We start from the raw sequence: 21,365 nt of genomic DNA on the forward strand, positions 1-21,365 counted from the left end.
TAAAATATGCCAAAAACTATTTTTAAATATGTAAAACAAACATATTTTTATACAAGTATCTCAAAGGCTCACTCGTCATTTTGGGAAATTAGTATAAAAATTTAAAAAGAATACTTAAGAGTATTTTTTGATGCTCAATTCATTTTGACAGTTTTTCAGTTCTAGCACAAACCCCCAGATATATATGAAAAATTGTGTGTATCTGAAATGATCGGTGCCCGATTCAACAGTTTTAAAAAAATATATTCTTTTAGATGTTTAGCATATAATTCTTCAACCTTATTAACTTTAGCTTAATTTTACAGTAGGTAAATGTGTGTAGTGTAGAAAAACTCTGTTTTTCTTAATTCTGTGATATTTAATCAATGTTTTGAATTTCTCAGAACAAAGTAACTATTCTACCTCTTGTTTTCTAAAAAACAAATTAACTATCATGAATGGTAAAACAAAATTGCAAAAATTAAAACTGGAACAATTTGTAAATTTGGTGAGGTGTACGATTATAGACCCCTCTTCCATCATGTCTTGCACTTAAAAAATATATATACTAAAAATTGTATCATCTTCTATCATTGAGATGAAATAACCCAATTCAGAAATATGTAATAACTGCTTTATTGCATCATAAACTTTAGTGCTTAGCTTATTTTTGTATTGTAAAATAAAATGTATTTTTGACTGTTTCTATCGAGAATAAATGTTTTTTAAAAAAAACTTTGTTTTATCTAACAGTTGGTGTAAGTTATTTACAATAATAAAAATTTTGTTCCTTGTTCGTAATAAATCAAACCATAGTTTGTACCTTTTTTACAACATTTACTGCGTAATTTAAAAAAAAAAATACACTTTATGTACTTTCATACATTTTGCAAAAAGGTACAACACAGATACAAATGTCACTATTTTGCAACTTTTTACACCGCCACTGCTTTTGGGGTGCTACGACCTTCACCCGGCTAACATCAATTCATAGAAAAATGAGGCCAGCCGAATTCAACCGACAGTTAGTTCTTACTGCAACAAATTGATCTGCCCTATAACTCGATTTTTATCAATCCATCGTCAATTGATTGAGGCTTCTTTCTACGCTTATGTGAGAGCCATATAACCTCGTATCGACGGTGGAAATGAAAAGTTGCGAAGCAACATGTAGCAGTTTTACGGAAGAGCCAATTAAAGGTTTTTTGTTTGATTGATAAAAAAAATCATAAATATACCTATTATTTTGGTGCGATACCTACATAATTTGAATAAAAAATTAAAATTTGAGGTTTTTTATAAATTAAAAAAAAAGGTTTCGAACTTTTTCCTTTCTACTGGCGATATTAATAATTCAAACTTATATTTTAAAAGCTGGATTGTTTTTCTACTATTTACTCAAAAAAGGTTGTGTTCTACATATAAAGTAAGAGTTTGTAGTATTTATACGGTCAATTCTCAAATAATTCATATGAAATTTGCTAAAAACAAATATTTTGTCAGCATTGAAATTGAAATTTGGGTCTTGAATAGATGAAATGCATTTAGAAATTAATGTCAAATAAAATATATGTATAAATATTTTAACAAGATAAAATTTATTCTACTTTTGAGTTTTATTTTACATACGGAAATGAATATTATAAGTTGTGAGTTTTAACATTTGTTGGCCAGAGATTTTAGTTGATCCAAAACTTCATCAGCAGACTTGTTGGTTAGGGACGCACTGGTTTCCTTTCCCTTTTCTGTAAAAATATTAAACTGAGGTTAAAAACTAGTAGATAAAATATTGAGAAATTGACGATTTGAACAAAAACCCTCTTGTACGTTCATAAAACCAACAGATTTATATCACAAAAAATTAGACTTATTTTTATGAACTTTCGTTTGTTAAAATCTATTTTATATTAGATAAACTTCAATTAAATGGGAATAAATTATGTACCATGTCGCGCCCAAACTTTTGGTTGGACTCCCGAACACTCCCTGATGAGAATGGGAAACTTAGGATTGGCTTTCTTCAAGTCCACGTAATATTTTGTGATGAACTCTCTGGAAACAAAATAAAAATGATTAATTTGGGGGTATGGAGAAATCATCAAATATTATTTTATCTTTGTAAGCGAATAAAAAATCTAGAGTCTAGTAATAATATCGTACGATACTTTTAAAAAAATACGTGTGAAAGATCAATAATCACTTGAATAACCTCATATTATATAGATAAACAATATGAGAGATTTTATTACCTTACTCCGGCAGATTGTGCCCCAGTTTGACATAAATGTATCCTCAGCTCTTTTAAACTACTAGCAAATCGCATGGCCATGATGAAATATATTTATTTTGTATTATTTCACTGCAAAATAATTTATAAGAAACGTCAAAAACCTAGAAAATATTATTATTGCCATGTACATAAGTTATGTAATGTCAGAGTGCCTGTGTGAACAAGTAATAAGCTGGCAACACTTTTTTCCTCTATTTTCGATTTGTTTTTTCCATTGGAATAGTCAATACTTATTTTAAAAAAGTCTAACGTAAATGTTACTGTTCATTTGATATTGCTTTATATAAATATATATATTTTATATCTCAGTATGCCGGTGGAACGCTATCGATGGCTACTCAACTTGGTTGATGTATTTTGACAGAAAGTCACAAGTTATGAAAAAGTGCCGATAAATTTCCTTTGTTTTGATTTTTACCTGAGTCATCATCATTCCCTTTCCGCACCTTATGGTGCATAGGGCAATGAATTGGTAAACCGACGCGTATCTTGATAAAACAATGTTACATGAAGGTAAGATATAAGATGATCAGTCTTACGCTTCAGGTGCCAGTCCAGGATCTATGAAATATTCTTGTGTAAAAACGCCTTTTTAAATAAACATTTCATGTCAACCACGTCAGGAATTGAACCCGAAACCTCTTGCATGGTAAGCAAATGCGCTGACCACTACCCCACGAGGCTGACAAACCTTTACCTGAGTAGCCATCGACAAAATTTGTTAATCCACTGGGAACAAACAAGGCAAAAATAGTGGAAAATTGTTGCCAATTTAATACATATTCATACAGGCACCTGGCACTCATACATTTCATAACTTTTGTACATGGCAATAATATTTTTGACGTTTTACGTTCCTAAAAAAATGTTTTGCAGCACTTCGAATTTCAGTATTTATATCTTTAGTCTGTGCTTCGCAGTGAAATAATATAATTCAAAATAAATACATTTCATCATAACTATGCGATTTGCTTGTAGTGTGAAAGAATTGAGCATATATTTACGTCAAACTGGGGATGGGGCACTGCCGGAGTTTGGTAATTAAATCTCTTAAATGGTTTATTAATAAGTCATTAATATTGATCTTTTACTTGATTACATTATTGATCTACTTATGTGCTTGTGCCGTACTATGACAAGTGCCTACACAATGGATTTAAATGTAAACCCAAACGAAAGTTCGTAAAAAAACGTCCAAGTTTGTGTGATATAAATCTGTTGATTTTATGAACGTACAAGAGGGTTTTTGATGTAAATGCTGATTTGTTAACCTTTTATTTATTAGCCATTAACCACTTCATCGTAAGCTCGACAGCCCTGGGTGGGCCTTGGCTAAATTCAGGAATCTCCTCCACTCTTGCCGGTCTGTTTTTTAACTAGTTTTAGTCTTGTTTTTAACCTTAGTTTAATATTTTTACAGAAAAGAAAAGGAAACCAGTGCGTCTCTAACCTACAAATCTGCCAATTAAGTTTTGGATCAACTTATGGGAAATGCAGATGCAACGCTAGCCTTTATCGTGAGAGATATCCAAATGCTGAGTGTTATCAAAATCACCTAGTGTTTGTAAATGTGCGGTCACTCTCAGAGGGTCGATTTCCAAATGAATTGACTAGTGAGGGAAGATGTGTCATGCCCTACAAGAATAAAGTATTACAAGAAGTCGCACAAGACCTAAGTACCTAAAAGTCACTCGTACTATGTATAACGATTGCAAGGTCTGCTACCCGGAGATTACCATGAAAGAGTATCATTTTTTCAAACAATGTCGCAAAAGTACAGGCAAGATCCGCGATTCTTGGAAAAAAATATGTGGTCCGATGAATCAGCATTTCAAAAGGATGGATTCATGAACTTCCACAATTTGCACGAGTGGCATGTGGAAAGAAGATAGATCACAGTATCGCTTTAAAGTAAACATGGGGGCTGGAATTGTGTATGGTGAAATTATTGGAGAATTCAAGCTGCCAGAGAACTTGAACGGCGAGATTTATTTAGATTTTTGCAAAACCATTTACCAAGTTTATTGGAAGAATTAGCATTTATGGAAACATGCGATTTCAAGAAGACGGCTGAACAGCGCATATTGCTCACCCAGTAAGAGAATTCTTTGATCGAAAATACCCGACAGGTGGATACAATTTCGTAGCCAGCCTGTTCACCTGACTTAATAAATCCCCTAGATTTATTTTTCTAGGGAGCGGTAAAAGAAAAAGTGTACCAATTTAAAACATAGCCGAGCTGCGCCAAAAAAAAGCGGAAGCCTTTGAAGACATCAACGCCCATCTAATAAACCGATACTTTTTAAGAAGATCTAGGGCTAGCATTGTAGCTGAAGGCGAACAATTTGAACATTTGTTATAATTAAAATAAACTTGATTCCAATTATTTTATTTTATTTCAAACTTAAACCAAAATAAAAATAAAATGAATGACCTGTGGCCCCTTGACCTGGTAGTTATTATTTTATTAGTTGCTGTCCACCTCACTCAAATTTGTGCCTTAAAATTAGGGATTAAAGCCTAGCGTGCATTAGAAGCATTTTAACTAAGTTAAAAGAATGAAAATGAAATCGGGTTTCTTTAGAAAAAAATACTTTTTTCACTATTTGAGAAATAATCTATCAAGTGTTATTCCAATTTAGAATTCGGACTAAACCAACCATTTTTTAAAGTTACTTGTCAAAATGGCATAGTTCATTTTTTTTTAGTACAGCCAGTTAAAGTTGGGCGTTGTAATAACTTTGAGTACACGGTTTAGCAAAAAAAAATATTTTCTTTAAAACTGAGGCAGTTGCGTTTTCATTTTAGACTAATTTACAGAAGGTTTATTTACTCTCTCATTACTAAAAAAAATTAAGAAAATTAAAGTCTTGTAGTCACAATAGATTATCACTCAGTCGGCTTATTTTTCATCACCTCCTTCCATATCCCCTCATTCCCTCCTGCTGACAAACCTTTAAATAGATGCTTAGCTGGTTTTAAAAAAACATGTGATCAATTTTTTTTCAATGTGTAATTTTAAAAGTATGTGACTAAGATTTAAAAAAATATTTTTCTGATAACTATTACCTATCACTCGTTTCCGGCTTGACATTGATTTTGGGGACACCTGTTTATAATTATTTTATAAATGTATGTGTTGTTATGTTATTATTAATATTTGTTATCAAATATGTCAAACAGTTCATTATAACGCCTCAAAATGACTTAATAATTACTCTTCTGTAATATAGCAATTTATGACATTGGCCCTTACAGATCCAAACAATTGATATGCATAAATTTAGGAGTTTTGCTCATTTATAATAATAAAATATAAAATATCATTTTTGGGTCATGGAATACAAAAAACGTTATATTTTATTACCTTGTATCATAGACATGCCCTACAGAGTGAAATATTTTAAAGAGTAGTGACACGAAAGCGCACCTACCCATAGTTACTTAGTCCTTTTTATTTAAACCAGGGCTGCATTCAACGAGCATGCATATGCTACCAAAAATTTAAGTATATTAATTTTTGTTTCATAAAAAAGTTTGTATTTTAATTTTAACAATCAACTTTGGTTTTTGGTGGATCTCAATATTCCCAATCAGGTTCTTTACTTTCGACCCATTTATTTATTTTCACTGGATTTTTAGGAACCGGAAGATAATATTGACTAACGTTTATTGTTTTTTAAAAACGTATCCCTGTCAGTGCATCATTATTACTAAGAACTTTGCAATTCGCCATAGCGCTGCTAGGCGTAGTTTGACGTTTACAAAAAATTATATTATTTATATCTGAAAAGTAGTTGTTTTAAGCTTTGTGATAAAGAAGAGTTACACAATCCTTTTAACAATGTTTATCCGAAAGGTTGTTTGCATTTTTGTTTCGATTCTAAACGTCATGCTTGGCAGACAGGCGAAGGATGACTAAATACTAAATACTCGTTGGGCATGAGTTAAGTGTCATCATTTTAGAGGGTTCAAGGTATGCCTACCTATGTATTAATATGCCAAAACCTTGTATGAATGCTTTCAAAGCGTCTGAAATGAGTATTATTTAGTGGAATTTTAAATTATATACATAGATAAAGGAATGTGTGATACCAAATATGCATTTATTTTTTTTCCTAGCCTTCTACCAAAACTTGATAATATCGGCCAAAAACAAGTTCCATTAATTTACAATAAATATAAGAACAACCCAAACTGAAAGGAATAACAAAACAGATACAAGAATAACATCAAAACATTAATAACATATAACGAAACAAACAAAAATTTCAAAATAAATTGAAATAGGATTTGAATATATTAGAAGGAAGATAAAACTAAATAACCAGATAAATTACAACAAAATAATCAAAATATTAACAAACATTATGCATACATGTAAGAAGTCGGAACAAATTTTAAACACAATAAGTAGATACACTCAGTCATTAAGGCTAATACCCGTATGCAGAGACAAAACTTAAGGTGAGGAAAGTACATTCTAATTTCAAATGCAAAGAATAACCCGAAGGTGAAGATAATAGAATGTACTTTCCTCACCTTAAGGTTATTACCCGTATGCAGAGACAAAACTTAAGGTGAGGAAAGTACATTCTAATTTCAAATGCAGAGAATAACCCGAAGGTGAAGACAATAGAATGTACTTTCCTCACCTTAAGGTTTGTCTCTGCATACGGGTATAAGTCAACATTATTTTAAAATCTCAAAATAAAAATAATAAATACGCAAATTCAAGATTATATTATTTGGTAAACAAAAATTACTCAAATGTTATAATATGTGCCTAATGAGGAAGTTCAGTGCTACGGGAAACCGGATACAAAAAACATCACAATTAACATAGATGACTTCACAATTGCTTCTAAATCAACCAATATTCGAGTGTTGTGATAGATTTCAGGTTTTCAGGAAGCCAACTTACCAATCAGAACAATTCGCCGAAGGGCACTAGTGATGTCACGCGCGGAGTGGCAAAAAATTAGAAAACGTAAAAAGCCGTAGCTATGGCCACATTATTATGTATTTTATTCAATTTTTCAAAAAATCGACTTGTTTTGATAATCTCTTTAAAAAAAAAACATCAATTTTCCTCATTCTGTTTCATTACATTTTCTCTATTTACATAAAAAAATCGTTTTCTTTGACTGTTCATTTGTGACAAGGTCACATTAAAACGAATTAAATGCACAAAATCTGCTTTGCATCATTTACGTTTTCCGACGAAAATTTTGGACGCTCGCCGGAAAGCCATAAATTTTCTCAAGTTTCCTAGATAGGAACGGAGTATTTAATCGCCGCAAACTCACAGGAATTATCATTCTGTTGGCTAACCTGCACTACAGAGGTTCTGTCGCAGCTGATATCATTGAGTATTTACCAAACCGCGGGTCGTACGATTTTTCCACGAAATATTATAATTTTTAATGCTAATTGTTTAAAAAATATTACTACAATGGAACATAACGGCGAACGCATAAACGGAATTTCGAACGCTAGCCCCAACTTCAAAAAAGTGACACACGTGTTATTTGACATGGATGGCGTTATTTTAGGTAAGAAAATTTAAAAATTATATTTTATCACTTGAATCCAACGTGAATGTATATTTAAACTATGGTTTAAGCTCTGTTATTATTGTGTTGTTGAAAACTTGTTTTAATGTGTTTATTTTATCAAACAAAGTGATTTCAAATAAGTTTTCCAGACATTCCGAGGGTTACGAATTTTCACGGCCGCCATATGAGCGTGTTTACTTTATGTCTTTCTATTTTCGTCCTTCCTGTTAATTTCTACCACTTCATGAAAGCAAAATCACCGCCGGTTCGTTATTGTCGAATCTAAAGTCATTCAATTCTAGGAACTAGGTCTCCAGTAAACAAACGAACGTTCACGATGGTACGTAGTGATCGGACTTTTATATTGATCCAGACGATACTATTAGCATATTTTCATTAAGTATACTGTTTTATAGATAACTAGAACAAACATCCTTGAATAAAGCTAACTAGATGTATAAAAAGCTTATCTTTACAATCACGATATATCGCGATGTCCGATGTCCGGTTTTAAAAAAAGTTTTAGAACAAAGCATTACAATTATTTTATGTTGTTTTTCTGAAACAAAAGTTTTGTCGCTTTTTTTTTTTTAAATGATTAATCACGCGATTAAAAAATATTCTTATATTTCAAAATAAATACCTAGCCATATGAATTATTATTATAGATGACTTATGTAGCGCTATTTTCGTAAAATAATGAAGGGCGCTTTTGATTCTATGAATATTGATTTCAACAAATGTGTTTAGTGTTGTGATCGGGTTGTGGGTTCTGTGGTTAGTCACTACGATTTTTTTATTTTTTTAAATTACTATCGTTGGTTTATTTAAAAGAAATCGTGACATCATTTTAATGATTTTTTTCATACATTTTAGACAAACATGGCCGTACAATTTAATGCTTTAATTTTTACCACGTGTAAGAAAATATTTTTGTATCCAATTTCCCACAGCACCGAACTTCCTTATTATTAAAATTAATTAAATGAACCCAGTAAACCATGCAAAAATTTAATTCTCTGACTCAAAATTGTCATTTATATTTCCAATTAACGTGAATATTTTGCCAATTATTTTCCAGTTAGATCAGAGAAAATTATAATTAGTCATAAAAGTTATAAATTTTTCAACTAATCATACTTATTATCTTTATTTTCTAACTGGACAACTAAGTATATAAAATGCACCAAATTGACGTTGTCCCACATGCCTGTGTTGTTTTAAATTCAATATTTTGATAAAATAAATAAAAATAACTTTCCATAACATAAAATAACATAAAAAATAACATTGTAAATGCCTAGACTTCCATATTCCCTTCTCAAAATATTTTTTTCCCTCTCTGTTGAAATAAATTTAAATAAAAATAACTTTGTTTTTAGCAACTTTTTTTTTCTACCGACCGGTTTCAAAGCTACACAAGCTTCTTTTTTAAGGTATACTTAACTAATTAATTTGAGCCTTTTCTATTATCGATGTTTACTAAATATTACATATGGAGCTAATAAATCCAGTCGGTGTAAAAAAAAGTGAATAAAACAATTAAAAAAAAAAAAACAAATCAAACTGTAACTTCACTAAATTCAACAAATGGAAGAAATATGGATGTTCAAACATAGGCAAAATGGTGAATGTTACACAGTGTGTAAAGTGGCGACTTAAACCAGCCAATGACAGGTCATAAGCCCTGTATATGCCTAGACTTCCATATTCCCTTTTCTAAGGTATTCTCCATCCCTGTTGTAATTTGTTAAAACAAACTGTCTTTGCATACGGACCTCGATTCCTCTACATTATTCCTATTCTTGAAATGTCCATCTTCAAGTATTTGATGGACTTGATCGTGCCATATTTTTCCCGGTCTTTCTCGTTTTCTGCATCCATCGACATTCGCATCGTAGATCCTTTTAGCCGTTCTTTCGCTGTCCATTCGCTCTACATGTCCAAACCAGCGCATAGCTCCTTTCTTGATTTTGTCGATGATGCCTATCTCAGTCTTACATAGTTCACAGATCTCGACATTTGTGCACCTATCATACATCATTTTACCACACAACCACCTGAGGGATCGCATTTCGACCGCATTTAACCTACTTTCATAATTATTTTTCCAATCCCAATATTTAAAAAATTAATTTTATTATAATGTATAACTATTATTTATACTATTACTGATATTTATATTATTTTATTATTATGACCTAATGACACTAATTTCTCTTCCTACAAAAATCCAACTCATCTTAGCGAGCAGGAATCCATCTACTTATATACAATCTTTTGCTTAATTTTTTTTTAAATAACGGAATCGATTTGTTGTGCTCGACTAGGGCCTGATGTTGGATCGGTGACACGGTGACAGCAGCATGAGTATGGGTGGAGGATTGACCGGTTGGTGGAGGGATTCTCCTTTTTAGTTTTGAAACGAGAAAGGAGAGAACTTCCTCGGAACTGTTAGACTTACCTATGTTTACGTTGCTTGCAGACCCAACGGTTGGGCCTGGTTGCTGGTTGCGTACTGCGAACCAGTTTATTTATGACATTGGCAAAAGCATACAATTTATTTTGCAATGCCATTTTTTTTTTTTTAAAAAGTATAACTCAAAGTTAGTGCTTCAAATATTAATTTCAATATTTTGAATTTGTTCAAATGTTTGTAGACAAACGACGGGATTTCACAGATTAACCAATAACATTAGAGATGGAGAACATTTTAAAGAAAGAAATATGGAAGTCTATTTATTTATTTAACTTTTTGTACATAATGTTATTTGTACATTGGCGGGCTTATTGCCAAATGGCAATTTCTTCCAACCAACCAATAGAATAAAAGTTGTATTTTTATAATTCAAGTTACAGAACATATTCAATAGAAAAAAAAAAGATTAAAAAGTTAAAAATGTATAAAAAAATAGAAATAAACGTGTTTGTTTATAAATGACCTAAAATCAAAACTATTACTCAATGGGAAAAAGGAAAAAAGAGGAAAGAGGAAAAAGGAAAGGAGGAGAGATTAAGGAAGAGAAAGGAGATGTTTCTTCAGACGTGATTTAAGCAGAGATAATGTAGTAACATCTTTGATGGTGGATGGGAGATGATTCCACAGTCGAGCCGCATGGACACTATATGAGTTAGAGAAGAAAGAGGAATTGTGTATGGGTATTAAGAGAGTGCCTTGAGAAAGTCTAGACATTTATAAGGCTCGTGACCTGTCATTGGCTGGTTTAAGTGTCAGCCATTGATAAACCAACTGCAGTGTAACTCGATATTTTTTTGTTACATGAATGTAAGATGACCAGTTTTACACTTCAGGTGCCAGTCTAGTTACAATGAAATATTCTAGTGCTAAAACTTAAAACCTCCTTTTAATTAAATGTTTTATGTCAACCATGTCGGGAATTGAACCCGAGACCTCTTGCATAATTGAAAATAGCAATTCAAATAAAAAATGTTTTAAATTATTATTTTGCACCAAAACAGGCCAGGGCCCCGATTACAATGGGAAGTTAACAGAGTTATCTTCGACTGTCTATGAAGAAGAACCGATATTTGTGTACGAAAATGAGTATATTTTTGCATGTACATTTAAAGTATCTTCGTCAGTAACATATAATTGAACATGTTTAGAAGAAAAAAATGTGTGTATATTCTGCTCTTATACAGAAAACTTAATTTTACTTTGTTGATAAAATTTAAGATAAATGTTAACTTCCCATTCGCTGCCCCTAGTTCTTGTATGTTCAATAGACCATTTTGCAAATTGTACAAAATACATTTTATTTGTTTTTAAAGTCGAATAAGTCAAATCAGTGAGTGGAGATTGGCACTCAAAGAATGCTGAAAATATTATTTAATAACGGAATAAAAAAAATTTCTTTAACTACATGACCGCGTAATAGGATAATAAACATAATGTCATTCATAACTCAATTTTTTTTAAATGGTCTATTGAACATACATGAACTAAAGCAGCGCATTGTAATCGGGGCCCAGGAGGCCTAATTATATTGGTGAATTACAACACAGAACACACTGAGTTGTGAAAAATATTTTTTTTGTGTTTTAAAAAAAATGTTTTTTGTTTCATTTATTCTTTCAGAATTTTTGCATGAATTTTTTTACATTAAAGACAATGTTCACTGGGGTGTCCCATGCCAAGGGAAACATTTTACAGACATGCCTTAAATACATATTTAAACTACACAGTAAAATCATGTAAAACCTATATACAAAACGTTTTATAAATATATTTTTTTATTTTTTTTACTTATTTGGCCTGATATACTCATCGATCCATGCGCAACTCACCTCCATTATCCATTAGATTGAGATCCAAGAAGTAGATCAATCCTTTTTGACCGAAGTTTGTGTTGATTTTTTAATTGTTTTTGGAGCATCAGGGTGGAGAGTCCAGTAACTCCTGTATTTGTAATTTGTGTGGGAGGTAGTGAATAAATTTTCTATGGATAGCAACCAGAAATCGAACCCGAACCCGAACCTTCCATGTGTGGGTCAAATGTCTTAGCCATTACACCACGGGATATTTATAAGAAAATGATGATTCAAGCAACACAAACCTGTAGATATGAGCGTACCTATATTTTTTATAACTCATCCAAAATCGCTTTATTTCACTGTCTCTGAATGAGTGCCTGAAGCTTAAGACTGATCACCTTACATTTATGTGACATATGATAAAATTACTCTGCATTTAGTCTACTAACACAATGCCCTATCTGAACAGGGTTTAATTAGGATGATATTTTTTATATCAATATAATTTTTATTCTGATGGATAATGATAACAAATGATCATCAGATAATCTCATGCTTTGCAGTTATTATTAATTAAGGACGTTTATCAGATAACAAACTATTACTCATACTTGCATATAGAGATGAAATATTGTGGAGAGTTAATAATGGAGACATGACTCTTCAGCGTGAGAGCATCACGTATGAACATAATGAATGTCAAGGGTCTTGAGCCGGGCGCATATTTATCATAATACCAGAACCCTCGATATTACTACTTTGCTCAATGTATATTGTTTATTGGAATCATTTTTAGGTTGCTAGAATTCCATTTGTCCATGCACTTTGTAGCTGCGAGATGTTTGTTGATCTAGGTTCCATGCGTTAATGTCGTCAACTATCAAATTATTTCATAGTTAAATTCCGTAAACAGGGTTTTAAAACTTAGAAATTTAAAACTTCTGTCATGTAGCTTTTATTTGCAAATAAAAAAATATTGCAAATTGGGGCTAGATTTCATACCATCCATGCACTCTGCAGCTGCGAGATGTGTCGTAATCTAGCTTCCATGTGTTATTAATATGATCATAATTTGAAACGAGGAACTAGAATCCCAACATTTTTTATGAACTTGTGCAATAGATTAATTGACAAAAACAATACATTTTCTAAGGTTAATGTCACACAGTTGATTTAATGTATCTCCAAAAACATACAGTCATAAATATATCAGTCTGATGACCTCATTTACATCATTCCAATGCTATGTTTACTAAGAAGACATTACTGGGTAGTTTGTAAAAAATATGTGATTTTTGATTACACAGCGAGCGACGCATTACGTTTCCTGGATGTAGAACCAGAGAGATATTTTATTATTTTCTAAAATTTTGGCAACCATTCAAGGTTGCAATAATATTTGGTTAGCTGTATTTGTGAGGTGACCACACTTGGAAAATAGAAAATCGTGTTTGTAAACATTAAATTGCTTCTATTTATTTTTTAATACGTCGTTCTAGTGTAAAGACACCATTTTAAATAAATATTTCATATCAACCATGTCGGGAATCAAACCCGAGACCTATTGCATGGTAGGCAAACATGCTCACCATTACACCACGAGGCCGACACATACAAAGTGATTTAAAAAAAAATTGGTTATTTCTGTTTTATTTTTTATGTAGATCAAGTGGATTTTAAAATAAATCCGATTTGTAACAATCTCTTAATAAAATGACAAAATAACATTTTAAATGTTTTATTTAAAAACATTTATATAAAATAATATCAGGCTGTAGTCCCTTGTCTAGCGTCGTAGACTCACAAATCAGAGGTTTGAGCTTCGAACCCCACTCTACCCCAACTTGATTCCCATTTTCTAATTGTGAGTTATTGTCGAAAATGGCACCAAAATGGAAATATTTGGGTAAATCATAAGATGAACCCAAATATTTCTTTTTTGTATTAAAAAAAAACATAACTCGTTAATCGACTTATAATATTTAAGTAACATGATTCACAACAAATACTTAGAGATGCCATGTCAAAAGTCGGAATCCGTGCTTGAGAAAATGTATGAATTAAAAATAAGCAAGGTCTGTATACAAAGCCAGAGTGATATTATGTTCTGTCTTCTCTGCCTATCCCTACGGTAAAACGGCGCGATGGCTTGTTTATTTTTTGATTGACACATTTAAAACCACCAAAACAATAAAAAAGTCATATGTTATGAGTTCCACACAAGTAAAAAAACTATGGTTGCAGTCTGTTTATTATAATTTACAATTATAAACAAACACCTCATAATTCATTTGTCTGTTTTTTTGTTTTCCTGAAAACATTATGTGATATGTTTACAAAATAACTCTGAGGAAATCTTAAAACAAAGGTCGATATATTTCAATGTTTGCCAGTATCACGAAGCGTGTGCATGCTGTATTGGTCATTATATTCTTGAGGGAATTTTCAAGTTGCTTGGTGAGTAATAGAGATGCAATGTACTGTATTTAGTCTTCTTTGTTGCGTACATTTTGATTGCTCGAAAACATTGTGATGTGTCTGTAAAATAGCTCTGAGGAAATCTTAAAACTAAGGTGGATATATTTCAATGTTAGCCAGTATCACGAAGCGTGCGCATGCTGTATTGGTCATTATATTTATGAAGGAATGCTAAAGTTCCTCGGTGAGTAATATAGAGTCAATGTACTGCATTTAGTTTTCTTTGTACATACGTTTTGTTTTATAAATAAATTCATGCAGTCATTTCATGCAGGTTTTGCTTGGGGTTTTTGAAAGTGTTTATTGAATTTCTGCCAGCAGAAACTCAAGAATTAATTTCTGTTAGCAGAAATAAAATTGTGGTTCAAAAGATATTTCACCATATGAATGAAAAAAAAAAAATTTTTATAACCATAATAGAAAAAACTGATACATAAAGAAAAGTAATTTTCAAAATGTTCCCAAATAAAAAAAAGAAGGAAAATGAATGGAAACAAAATAAGCGCAGAATAAAAACTTGCCGACTAATTGCATTTGATCTTTTGGTTGCAGATTCCGAGTGCATATACGAAGAGATTGTCCGGGCAATATGCAACAAGTACGGGAAGGATTACCCTCGCGACACCAGGCTCCGTATCATGGGCACCACGGAACAGATGACATCGGAGATCGTGTGTCGAGAAGTCGGTTTGCCCATCACTCCGGAAGAATTTCGGTATCAAATGAACTCACTGGGAGATGAAGTGTTCACCAAAGTAAAACTTATGAAGGGTAAATTTTTTACATTTTATTTATTTGTTTTGTTCATTTATCCTTCTCCATGTTTGCCTGTGCCCAGGCGGATAAAGAATAAAGTTCTGTGTGTGTAATTGAACCGGAACCCTGGATGTGTGTTTTTGTTTCAGGTAAAAATCCTGAAAAAAGAAATGAGGTGTAGATAAGTTCGCCTCAATCATTTTTGAGATCCATGGTTCAATGCTCGGCTGGGTGAATGTAAAATGTTGATTTTACTGATCACCTTACCTTCAGATGACATATTTTTGAAATATGCTGCATTTGTAAGGGGAATGAGGTTGATGAAGTATTAGGTTAAATCATATATTACAATATCTCGTGTGGTTAGTAGTCTTCATCTGATTTTAAATTTTGTATTTAAATTTGTCATCCATATAATATTTCAAGCAGTCCGGTAAGTTCTCATTATGTTTAAGTTCATTTTGAGCCATATTGTACCAATAAAGTGCTTCTTTTTAATTTCAGTACATACGAGAGTAAATAAATGCTAAATTTCGTGTTTATTTGAATGGACGCCCGGGCTAAAAGGGTTCCTTCTTCTTAGTTTTTTTAGTGGCCTTTTCACCCCTCAACTTGGGTGTTCTGGCCAGTGTCGAGTTTTTTGTATTTTTTTTTTTACATATTTACACATGTGTTAGTAATTTAGTATAAACAAGTTAGTAAGTTAGTATTATATCACATCATAATAAGTTAGTAAAAATGTGTAAATGGTGAAGAGATTTTTCATTTTTAAACAATTTATAGCAAAAAAAACATAATAACAGTGAAATGAAATAAACGATTTGCAGATTATCAGGATCTAAGAATCAAATCGCAAAATGATCGCCCAATGCTTCATAGGGAGGTCCCACTCACATTTGATCACACAGATGTTTTGGGATAAAGTTTGGTCTCTTTTACAATGTTTTCATATTAAATCCCAAAAGCGTATAACTTTAGTATCTACGCAGACCATCCATACCTTAATTATTACTTACTCACTTAAAAGGTCCGGACATCAGACCTTGCCACTCCAGTATGCAGTGATGGATATCGGCGATGGATGGCGGCCTCCGTGGTGTAGTGGTCAAGACGCTTGACTCACGCACGGCAGGTTCCGGGTTCGATTCCCGGTGAGAACACAAAAATTAAAAAATGTGATTTTTCTCAAGCCTGGGTGCTCTGTGATGCAATTCACCACTGTAATTAATGTTGTGGTGCAAAAAAAAAAAAAAATATCGCTTTATCATTTGCCATCTGTATTTGTGGGCACTGCTGCAGATGAGGATCATCCTGCACCTGCCTGCAATTGCAGCTCATGTCATCTTCCTCGATGTGCCATCTTACCTAAAGTATTTAATTTTGTTTCAGGTGCAAAAAGGCTAATTGAACATTTGTACAGACACAGAGTCCCGATGGCTTTGGCTACCAGTTCCGGTAAGGCGAGTGTTGAAGTGAAAACCTACAATCACCAGGACCTGTTTGACCTATTTGACCACAAGGTCATGGGCAGTACCGACCCGGAGGTCAAGAATGGAAAACCACACCCAGATATTTATTTGATCTGCGCGTCGAGGTTTCCAGATAAACCCAAGCCAGAAAATGTAAGTTTGCTGTCTTAACATACACATTCAAATTTGAAGTTTTACAAAATTCTTTTTATATGCAATTTTTTGAACTATTTGTTATCGTATAATATGTTTTTATTTCTCAAATTAATTATTTTTTCTGTGTTAATTATTATAACTTAACATGGACACAACCTAAAAAGCCATAATAAGTTCATGAGTAAATGTAATATGTAACCTAATTTGAAATCGTTCCATAAATTACACTGAACAAGATTATGGCTACAAAATTATTTGTTGAAATTTTATATGTGATATCAAGATGTTAAAACATACTATTCAAAATAAGTTCTGGATTGGCACCTGAAGTATAGGACTGACCACCTTACCTTCATGTAACAGATGATCGAAATACGCTGTACTTGGTTTACTAATACAGTGCCCTATCCACCATTGGGTGCGGAGAGGGGAATGATGATGAAGTGTAATACACCAATAGAACATTTGCAGAATGAGATACAAGATTTCTTCTTTAGAATTCTGCGACCAATTTTTTATTCAGTTTTATAATCCATGTAAAATTCAATCAATAGTTTTTATTTAAGGAGATTGCTATTTTTGCAGTTTTTACGAATCCTTTATTTTTTGATTCTTACTAATATCAAATTCTTTCTAACAACGCATTTTCATTCCAGTGTTTGGTTATTGAGGATGCACCCAATGGCGTAACTTCTGGTCGTGCGGCCGGAATGCAAGTCCTCATGACTCCTGATCCATCACTAGATAAATCGCTTACTTCTAACGCAACCCTCGTCGTGGATTCCCTGCTTGATTTCAGACCAGAACTGTTCGGCTTACCTCCATTTAAAGAAGAAGTAATACGATATTATTAGGTCTCTAGATAAAGTTATAACTAATAGCTAATAGGGTCTTACGTATAAACCTGGTATAAAGGTACACCTAGGCATAACTTTATACCACGTTTTTAAGTAAGGCCCATAACCTAAAAACAATATTATTTATTCTATTGGGAACACTTAAGAAGCAGCGCTGTTTTTATGTTAAGTTATTTATAAGATTATGGGTTTTATTTTACCATAATTAATTCAGTGGACTATTGAAATCCAGTAAAAACTAAACATGTCTGCCATGCTAATTACAGAATGAGGAAGTTCAGTGCTATGAAATTGAAATTGGATATAAAAATGTTTTCTCATGCGCGGTACATATTAGAACATTAATTGTTGCATAAAAACAAACAACTTTGAACGACGTCACTAGTTCTTCTGAATCAACCAATGATAGAGTATTGTGATAGATTTACAGTTTACGTAGGCCGATTCACCAATCAGCAGAACTAACCAAAAGGAACTTGCGACGTAACACGCGGAGTAATTTAAAAATTACAAAACTTTAAAAATTTAAAGCGCTGATAATTACAAAATAACTATAATAAGATAATATTTTAATAAATAAAAAAACATTGAAATTCTTTATTGCATTTGTGTAAAACAATTTTCAATATTTTGTTTAATTATTGACATATTCATTTATTATATTGTAATACAAGATACAAAGATGTATTAGTATGGGAGATTTTACATAGAATTAATCATTAAAAACATGATTATTGAAATTTTAACGTTTAGGATTTACTTATTCAGAGCTGAATGCATATTATACAAATGTTTATATTGCATTTTGCAATAATTTTGAAAACTCGTGCACGTTCTGCCAAGAACATCATAAATTATTACTATTTCTATAGCTACGATTTATATGGCCAAATATTTTTGTGGTTTTGAAAATCCTTTTTCAAATGCACGCAACATTTTAAATATTAAAAATAAATAAAAAAATACTTATCTTTTCCACGCTTAAGCACAGAACTTTACTTAAGTACTGAATTAAAACAAGTCCATTTTTTTCAGGGAATAAATTTAATTACAGCTCTGTGATTTGAAAGCAATTTTCATAATTATTCCAAATTACTGCTTTGAATAGGTAGAGAAAATGGTTTAAGAAAAATAATTTTTTTGACTGTTTTATGAAAACATTGCTCGTACTAAATAAAAACTTGTAATTAAATAAAGTATTATAGATTTAATGTCGTGCTTGATAGTTTTAATCAATTATATTGAGTGCAATTATTTTTAATGAATATATTTATATAGCACAATTATTTTTATATTGAAAATGCATACTTTACATAGTATTATGTTTATGTAATGATCGGTGCTTATTATAAAATAAGGTAAATATAAGCACACTAGTCCATATTATACATTAATTATCTATATATTATATAGTAGTTTTCCAGTTCAGCTTCATATTAATTATATTCACTGCATGTATTCTTTAATTTAATAAAAAATATGAAATTCTGATGGTTTTTAATTTGTTGATATATATTATGTAATTTGAAACAAAAAAATTGTCCTAATGCTTGTAGCCGAATACTAGATTAAATCTTAAAGTTTTTATATTGACAAACGAGTCGTAAAGATAAAATACTGGATGAGTCTGTTCATTACTCAGAGTAATAATCCACCAGAGAAGCCCTTTCGCTCTTTTGCATAGGACAAAAGCGTTCCAAATTTTCGGTTTGGTTTTTAGCTAAGCAACAAATGTGTAATGGACCGTTTTGGTTTGTGCTTGCAATTCTCGACATGAGTACCTACCACCCTTTGTATTGCTGTAGTACTGTAGCTAACTTCGTAGTAAATAATCATAGAAGGGTTATTGTCCATATGGGCGACTAATTAGCCAATGGTGTATTATTACATTCAAGGTTCATTATTACTAGAATTTCCAAATAAACAAACGAGCCGTATATCTGACAAAGAATGGTCCGTTTCACATGTATCGTCCAAATCCAGATGGCATAGTAAAAATTAAGGTGGATTGAAAATTATTATATTCTTTTGGATTTATTTTTTAAAAATTCAGCGCCTCCTGTAAGATGAAAATTTTACAAAAGGAAATCGAGTGGAGATTAGTCGGTCTCATGGTGTACTGGTTATTGGCTCTTGGTTCATACGTGTACAGCAGTCCAGTCTCCGTGAATGTACTTTGGTGTTTATTAATGTTCTGAAAATTCTACAAAATAAGACGACTGTGAGTCACAAATTCCGCTCCATTGTATTAAAATGACAAAAATACTCATGCGAATTGTAGAACCTGCTCCAACTCATGAGTTTATTGGGATAATTAGCTCTTCTCAAATAGGGTCGCCATACTTGGCTTAAGTCTCGTCAGTGCACTCCGGGATGGCGAGATGTAGTAACAAAAAATGTAATTTTATAATGAATTTTTAAAAATAAAAGTGTTTCTTGAGGAAGAAGTACTTACTGACCATACTTTTCCGATGAATTAAATTTTCTTGGGCAGTTCTTTTTGCCCTTTTATCTATCTGTAGAACTATGTGCAAGTCATCTTAAAATTAACCTAATACTGCAATATTGACAACAGTCCCTTGCAGCAGATGAATTCTTTCATCCGGGTCCACTGGGCTAACATCGATATTTTTCTCTCCATTGTGGTGGGACTGGAAGTGAAAATAAACAAATGCTTGCATAGTTTCAACAGTTGATAAAAATAAATCCACTTTTCTTCCTCAGAATCCATCAACTTTTACTCTATCAAAAGGCAAGTTCAGTTTCTATGAAGTTCTTTGGATGCATAAATTGCTGAAAGCATTTGTCACCCAATCTATTCGTTCGTAGTCAGTACGGCCGAGGAAGTTTTTTGTTAGTTAGCAGTGTACTGCGCAAATTTAAAACGGGATATTTGTCCGGACAGAGGTGACAGTCCCGATATATCGAGCCGATGGCAACCCGATACGACTCAAATATTTTTAACAGAGATGGAGAACCATTTTGAGGAGGGGATAAGGGGAAGTTCAGGCACGCAGTCTTGGATTTTTATGATGGTTTTTAGATTAACAAAACGGTAGAAATCACCATCATTCACCTTTCCCACACCCAGTGCAGCAAAGGGCACTGCATTGGTAAATTAAATGTAGCGTATTTCAACCACCTGTTACTGTTGGAGGTAAGGTGATCAGTCTTACATATCAGGTGTTAGTTCAGGAACAATGAAATATTGTAGTTTAAACGATCTTTAACATTAATATTTCAAGTCCATCCCGCCAGGAATCAAACCCAGAACCATCTACTACACGAGATGGACGTATCTCCTCTCGATTTCCTTATTCGGTACTTTAACCTGAGAGCAGCCAATGAATCGAAAACACTCGACCAGGGTTCTGGTTCTATTTCTCACACATAGAACTGTATTCTTCATCTGTCTGGATACAAAAAAAGTAGGAGTAGAACGAATAAAACCATGTGTGAAATTAAAACGAGAAATATATTTAAATTTACTCACTTCTCAGTACATAATAGAACCGTGTGAATTACATTAAATTTATTTTCTATTTAC

At 32.3% G+C, this 21,365-nt stretch overlaps 2 protein-coding genes and 1 long non-coding RNA gene across 6 annotated transcripts; 2 read left to right on the top strand and 1 right to left on the bottom strand.

The window, feature by feature from the left end:
* Positions 1–1,556: 1,556 nt before the first annotated feature.
* ND-B8 (NADH dehydrogenase (ubiquinone) B8 subunit) lies at positions 1,557–2,414 on the bottom strand. Its single transcript, XM_088232861.1, has 3 exons — positions 2,229–2,414; positions 1,925–2,031; positions 1,557–1,724 (listed from the first exon to the last, which is right to left on the bottom strand). Exons 1-3 carry the CDS (start codon positions 2,306–2,308, stop codon positions 1,636–1,638), a joined length of 276 nt encoding a protein of 91 aa, XP_088088987.1. The 5' UTR covers positions 2,309–2,414; the 3' UTR covers positions 1,557–1,635.
* A 655-nt stretch (positions 2,415–3,069) lies between these two features.
* On the top strand, positions 3,070–4,717 carry LOC148277462 (uncharacterized). Of its 2 annotated transcripts, none has more exons than XR_015823462.1 (2): positions 3,070–3,306; positions 3,690–4,717. It is a non-coding gene; the product is annotated as an uncharacterized LOC148277462 (long non-coding RNA). The 2 variants fall into 2 exon arrangements; XR_015823463.1 differs by having other exon boundaries at positions 3,122–3,306; positions 3,695–4,717.
* A 2,870-nt stretch (positions 4,718–7,587) lies between these two features.
* LOC148277463 (pseudouridine-5'-phosphatase-like) lies at positions 7,588–18,366 on the top strand. Of its 3 annotated transcripts, none has more exons than XM_088232862.1 (4): positions 7,588–7,824; positions 15,133–15,351; positions 16,726–16,958; positions 17,618–18,366. In XM_088232862.1, exons 1-4 carry the CDS (start codon positions 7,725–7,727, stop codon positions 17,813–17,815), a joined length of 750 nt encoding a protein of 249 aa, XP_088088988.1. In that variant the 5' UTR covers positions 7,588–7,724; the 3' UTR covers positions 17,816–18,366. The 3 variants fall into 3 exon arrangements, with proteins under 3 accessions (XP_088088988.1, XP_088088989.1, XP_088088990.1); XM_088232863.1 differs by lacking the exon at positions 7,588–7,824 and adding an exon at positions 14,601–14,764; XM_088232864.1 differs by lacking the exon at positions 7,588–7,824 and adding an exon at positions 14,917–15,023.
* The last annotated feature ends 2,999 nt before the right edge of the window (positions 18,367–21,365 follow it).

This window comes from Micrasema longulum, unplaced genomic scaffold (assembly GCF_059751315.1).
Source record: "Micrasema longulum isolate JH-2025_06_02 unplaced genomic scaffold, ASM5975131v1 h1tg001030l, whole genome shotgun sequence".
NCBI lineage: Eukaryota > Metazoa > Arthropoda > Insecta > Trichoptera > Brachycentridae > Micrasema > Micrasema longulum.

What these genes read in the sequence shown, in the direction of transcription:
- ND-B8 (XM_088232861.1), bottom strand. Translation starts at nt 2,308, where the DNA reads ATGGCCATGCGATTTGCTAGTAGTTTAAAAGAGCTGAGGATACATTTA. An exon ending in GCACAATCTGCCGGAGTAAG is followed by an intron (nt 2,032 to 2,228) that starts GTAATAAAATCT and finishes TTTTGTTTCCAG; the next exon opens with AGAGTTCATCACAAAATATT. An exon ending in AAAAGTTTGGGCGCGACATG is followed by an intron (nt 1,725 to 1,924) that starts GTACATAATTTA and finishes ATATTTTTACAG; the next exon opens with AAAAGGGAAAGGAAACCAGT.
- LOC148277463 (XM_088232862.1), top strand. Translation starts at nt 7,725, where the DNA reads ATGGAACATAACGGCGAACGCATAAACGGAATTTCGAACGCTAGCCCC. An exon ending in CATGGATGGCGTTATTTTAG is followed by an intron (nt 7,825 to 15,132) that starts GTAAGAAAATTT and finishes TTTTGGTTGCAG; the next exon opens with ATTCCGAGTGCATATACGAA. An exon ending in ATAAACCCAAGCCAGAAAAT is followed by an intron (nt 16,959 to 17,617) that starts GTAAGTTTGCTG and finishes TTTTCATTCCAG; the next exon opens with TGTTTGGTTATTGAGGATGC.